Source organism: Condylura cristata, unplaced genomic scaffold, assembly GCF_000260355.1.
Source record: "Condylura cristata isolate star-nosed mole 26May11 unplaced genomic scaffold, ConCri1.0 scaffold00050, whole genome shotgun sequence".
Lineage (NCBI taxonomy): Eukaryota > Metazoa > Chordata > Mammalia > Eulipotyphla > Talpidae > Condylura > Condylura cristata.
In genome coordinates this window covers 1713718-1719535 of record NW_004567151.1, presented here as the reverse complement: position 1 = coordinate 1719535, position 5818 = coordinate 1713718, and the positions used below count along the sequence as shown (strand labels likewise).

The 5818-nt window shown below is 60.1% G+C and overlaps 1 protein-coding gene across 1 annotated transcript in view; it reads left to right on the top strand.

The window, feature by feature from the left end:
- Nucleotides 1-3183, top strand: part of TRAF5 (TNF receptor-associated factor 5) — a 14940-nt gene extending 11757 nt beyond the window's left edge. The window contains exons 5-7 of the mRNA XM_004694923.2: nt 661-801; nt 1689-1857; nt 2305-3183. Of these exons, the coding sequence (XP_004694980.1) occupies nt 661-801; nt 1689-1857; nt 2305-2882 (888 nt within the window). The 3' untranslated portion in view covers nt 2883-3183. The remainder of the gene's footprint in view (nt 1-660; nt 802-1688; nt 1858-2304) is intronic.
- Nucleotides 3184-5818: the final 2635 nt, after the last annotated feature.

Genomic DNA, 5818 nt, shown 5'->3' with positions numbered 1-5818 from the left:
CCATCCATCCACCTGCCCACACATCCACCCACCCACTCACTCCTCGCTTTTCCCTCCTCCTTCCATCCGTCCATCCATCCATCCAGTTCTTTCTCCCGTCCCTCCATCCCCCTTGCACTCATTCAGCGAATCCTTACGAAGCCCCTGCTGGTACCCGGCAGCAGCATTGGCGTGACAGCGGGCCTGGCCCGGGGCGCTCCCTTGGGCGGGCGAAGGCCAAAGCGGAAGCCGCTGTCTCAGCGGGCGGAAGTAAGGGAGCTCGGAGGCAGCGAGCCGCTGTCCCTGCTGCCTGCTGGCTGGCACTGCCAGGCTGCCCGGGGGCCGTGGGGCGAGCAGACTCCAGGATCACTCTTGGGTGTTTTTCTCTTACCCGCGAGAGCTGCAGTGGCAAGGGCTAGCGGTGGGCTGGAGGGTTACTGAAAGTCTCGCCTCTGTTTTTTCATCTGTGAAATGGCGCTGATATTTGAAGCAACTCGCGGGGTTCGTGGATGTCGGGGTGACGGGCATTCGGGCCCGTCAGCCACCGCTGCCGCTGCTGTGGTGGAGTCTCTCCTGCGTGGCCGTGGGGGCTGTTCGGCACGAGCCCCCCGTGAGTGCAGAGGGCTCGGGAGTCCCGTCCTGGAAGTACCTGAATCACCTCACGCACATTCCTCGTATTAGATTTCAGGTTTATACAAGAGCCTGGAGCAGAAAGAGAGCAAAATCCAGCAGCTTGAGGAAACCGTGCAGAAGTTTGCCAAGGAGTTCACGCAGTTCACGGAGCTGTTTGGCAGAAACGGAACCTTCCTCTCCAACATGCAGGCGAGGGCCCTTCCTGTGCAAAGCCATAAGGCCGTGCAAAGGGCCTGTGCACTCCCCAGGGCACACCCGTGGCCAACACTTTCTGTGTGTGTGTGCGCCTGTGTCTCCAGGGAGCCCCTCACACCTTACCATCTCGTTCCCACCTTTTTCTATTTTTTAAAGAATTATTTATGGATGCACACAGAAGTGGGGGACAGGCCAGAGATGCAGGGGGTGAGAGGATTCACCAGACAGTGGGGAGCAGAACAGGCTGCCGGACGAAATCCACTGCGGAGGGGAGCGGCGGGGAGCCAGGAGGGGTCAGCTGCACCCTGGGGTCCCCTCCGGGGCGGGGATCGAACTCGCGCTGAAGCGGCTGCAGCTGGCTCGCAGGGCTGCGTCCTCGCCCGCTGCGCCCCCAGGGAGGGCCCCGTTCCTGCCTTTATTTAAGACAGTGACCAGAGAAAGCCACTTGAGGGCGGGAAGGGAGAGAAACACGTGGTCACTTTCTAACTTGCGACAAAGATGCCACGTGTCCTTGCATTGACCAGCGCAAGGAACGTTACGTTGAGCTGGTCACCCACGGGCATCACTCGGTAACCACATCAGTCTCCAGGCTGCCCGAGGGCACCCCAGTGTGAATTGGGGTGCCGACTGTGGTGGTGACTGCGGCCTGCCAGGCCTGCTGACCCCCCAGGGCGTACAGGGAGCCGGCGAGGAGCCAAGAGCTAAGAGACCGAGAGCCCCCAGAGCCCACAGGTCCGGCTCTACACCCGGCGTGGCTGCCGGTCCCACCCTCAGGCTGGTCCATCGGCCTGTCCTGCTCCCCGCTCTGTCTCTGGGGATCCCCTCACAGCTCACCGCGCTCTTTGCTAATACGCTGACACTTGCACCTCTCCGCGCCGCAGGTTCTGACCAACCACATGGACAGGTTCTTGTGGCTGGAGGCTCAGGTACGCCAGCTGTTACAGACGGTCAGCCAGCAGCCCGCCAAGCTGGACCTGAGGCCTCTGGCGGAGGAAGTGGACACGCTGAAACTCAAGGTCGCCCTGCTGGAAACCAATGACCACCGCCTAGGTACCCCCCTGTTTCGGGGACTCCAGGGGCTGGGCAGCGGCGAGAAGACCAAGGGGGAGATGGGGCGGGGCTTGTTCTTTTTTAGGGGTTACTATTTACGCACGCAGAACTGGGGTGCAGGCCAGAGGCGCAGGGGCGGCGAGAGGCTCCCCCAGAGACAGAGCGGGGAGCAGGACAGGCAGATCTAGCGAAACGCACTGCGGAGGGAGCCGCGGGGGGGTCGGGAGAGGTCTGCCGCGCCCTGGGGGCCCCTCCCGGGCCGGGGACCCCACTCGTCCTGCAGCCAGCCCGCAGCGCTGCGTCCCAACCCGTTGCGCCACCAGGGAGGGCCTAAGTCGGCAAAACACACCCGGGATGACGCGTGGCCCGCTGGGGGCGCCCGGGAGGGGCCCCCGGAGAGGGCTGTCCACGGGCCACGCGAGGCCCACGCCACTGTTCCCTCTGCAGGAGTCCTGGAGGGGGAGACCCACCGGCACGACATCCACATCAGCATCCACCAGGCGCAGCTGAGCAGCAACGAGGAGCGGTTCCGGGAGCTGGCGGGGGCCTGCTACCGCGGGAAGCTCATCTGGAAGGTCACGGACTACAGGGCCAAGAAGCGGGAGGCGGTGGACGGGCACACGGTGTCCATCTTCAGCCAGCCCTTCTACACCAGCCGCTGCGGCTACCGCCTGTGCGCCCGGGCCTACCTCAACGGCGACGGCACCGGCAAGGGCACCCACCTGTCGCTCTACTTCGTGGTGATGCGCGGCGAGTTCGACGCCCTGCTGCCCTGGCCCTTCCGGCAGAGGGTGACGCTGATGCTCCTGGACCAGAGCGGCAAGAGGAACCACGTCACCGAGACGTTCAAGGCCGACCCCAACAGCAGCAGCTTCAAAAGGCCCGACGGGGAGATGAACATCGCCTCCGGCTGCCCCCGCTTCGTGGCCCACGAGACGCTGGAGAGCGCCAAGGGCCTCTACATCAAGGAGGACACCCTGTTCCTGAAGGTGGCCGTGGACCTGAGTGACCTGGACGACCTCTAGCCACAGGCCGGTGCGCTGTCGGCGACGGTGACAGCAGATCCCGAGGGCAGGTGGGACCTGGCGCGGATGAGAACCCGTCCAAAGGCGGGAGCCAACCCCGCCCGCCCACACTCCCGCTGCGTCAGAGAGTCCACCCCAGCGGGCGCCGACCGCGCTGGCCGGAGGGCCAGGGACCGAGTCCAGTCACCGGTGCCGAGGTGGGCACGGGGTGGGACTGGAACTCGGGCACGCTGACTCCCTCTTGCTCGCGAGTCAGCCTTGCGCCCTGATCACCAGCCTTTGCGACCAGTTATAGGCGGCTGTTGGCAGATATTTATCCAAATACTGATTGTGTTTTTGGTTTTTTTTTTAAAGATTTATTTATTTATTTAAGAACTGGGGTACAGGCCAGGGGTGCGGGGATGAGAAGCTTCCTCAGAGACAGAGCGGGGAGCAGAACAGGCAGGTGGACAAAGCCCACTGCGGAGGGGGGGCGTGGGGAGACAGGAGGGGTCTGCTGCGCCCTGGGGGTCCCCTCCGGGGCGGGGATCAAACTCGTGCTGCAGCGGCTGCCGATAGCTTCACGGTGCTGCGCTTTAACCCGTCGCGCCACCAGGGAGGGCCCCTGATGGCGTATTTTAACTGGCTTCCCTCCCTCAACAGTATTGTTCCGGGGCACCCCAGTGTGGACGGGGCCGCCTCTCCGTGGGCCTCACCTGCGCCCTTAAAATTTAATTGTCCTGCAGGTGCACGCGAAAGGGTCAATAACAGGCTTATTTACAGAAGGGGACAGGAACAGGGACAACCCAGGGAGAGAGAGTGAGAGATGCAAGGTAACTGGAGCATCTTACCAGCTCGGTTGACTCTGAGCTCTGGGAACAAACTGACTGAAAGCCCTGAGTCACGCAGTCCTGAGAGCCATTGCCCGAGCGCCAGCCGCTGGAAAATGGCCCCCAAAGTCCCAGAATTCCTGCTGGCTCCGCCCCGGGGTCCTCGCAGCTCTCTCCCGGGTGCTGCTGGGAGTTGTAGTTTCCAGTCCCTGGAGCAGGGGGCGGAGTCCAGAAAGCCAGAGTAGGGGCGGGGCCCACCGGACTCCCCAGAGTTCCTTCAGGACGTCCTTCCCCTTAACAGTATGAAGCATGTTCTGCCTTGCTGCTGAGGTCAGAGTTCATCCTGGACACTGATCACAGCAGCATATTCTGGAATGAAAGCCTTCCTCACCACAGCAGAGCATTCATGTCATCTACTTTTCCTTTATGCTATGGTTATTTTTAGTCTCTAGCAGTAAGACTTAGATTGTTGTTTCCACCTTGTTCTGACTTTGGTCCCCGAGGAAAAGGAAACCACGGACTGGACATGGAGAGGTGGTAATATCCTGAGAAAAACACCTGTGGGGTTAAAGCAGGTGGGGAGGCGGAGGACAGGTCAGTGCTTGCTAACACGTCAGTCTGGCCCCTCAGCTCCAAGGGTTCCCACCCGGGGAGGGGGTGAGCAGACAGGCCCCAAACCCCATCACACCGCCTAGTATACAAAATGGAACTGGGGTGCAGACAACAGGTGCAGGGGGTGAGAGGACTCCCCAGAGATAGAGTGGGGAGCAGAGCAGGCAGATGGATGAAGTCCGCTGCTGGGAGGGCAGCGGGGAGACGGGAGAGGTCTGCTGCGCCCTGGGGGTCACCTCTAGGGACCAGGGATCAGACTCAGGCTGCAGTGGCTGGGGACAGCTTCATAGTGCCGAGACTTAACCCCTTGTGCCACCTGTTACAAACAGAAAGTCAGCGAGAGGGTCAGAGAGGAAAAGAGTTTTACTGGCTCCGGCAGCACCCACAGAGTGCAACACCCCGGATCTGAAAGTCAGGGTCCAGGTACGGCTTCTGGGGTGAGGCAGCCTTTCTCTCTGGAGTGGTCTGTCTGCTTGTCTGTGAGCAGGTTGGATTCCTGTCGGTTTCTTCTTCAGCTCTGCCAGGCCTCTGCCACCCTAACACCGCCAGGGAGCCCCCACCCACTCACCCCTCAGAAACGGGTTGTTTGGAGACAGGGGACTCCCATGAGAATTCCGGGCCGGGAGTTACAGGGCGCCCCAGGGTGGACTGAATGCCAGTCTGTGGGACCTCACCAGCACGCTTAAAATACAGCTGTACTGCAGGTGCACACAGAAGGGTCAACAGTGGGTCTATTTACAGAAGGGGAAGGAAAACGAGCAACCAGGGAAAGAAAGGAAGAGAGATGCAAGGTAACTAGAGCATCCTACCAGCTCGGCTGAGTGGGAGCTCCAGTAACACACAGATAGCCACCAGCCACGCAGCCCCAAGAGAAAATGGCGCCCTATTTATCCCCCAATGTCCCAGAATTCCTGCTAGCTCCGCCCTGGGGTCCTCCCAGTTCTCTCCCTGGTGCTGCTGGAAGTTGTAGTTTCCAGTCACTGGGGTAGGGGGCGGAGTCCAGAAAGCTGGAGTAGGGGGTGGAGTCCACAGGACGCCCCAGAGTTCCTTCAGGACGTCCTTCTCCTTAACAAAATGGCGCCCTATTTATCCCTCAATGTCCCAGAATTCCTTCTGGCTCCGCCCTTGGGTCCTCACAGTTCTCTCCCTAGTGCTGCTGGGAGTTGTAGTTTCCAGTCCCTGGAGCAGGGGGCAGAGTCCACCAGACTCTGCAGAGTTCCGTCAGGATGTCCTTCCCCTTAACAATCTCCCCCTTTGATATCATAGCACCGTGTCTACGGTGGCACAAGATCACAGGGTGTAGCCTTCAAAGACAGTGTCCATAAGGTTTCCAGTCTTTGGAAGGTTTCATATGTATGCGAAAGAAGCAGCAGTCACCAGCAGTGTTCATGGATGCCCGGTATGACGGTCCTTACTGGAAAATAGTCCATCATTATAGGTGGAGAGAAAAAAAGCTTCCGGAATATATATATATATATATATATATATATATATATATATATATATATATATATA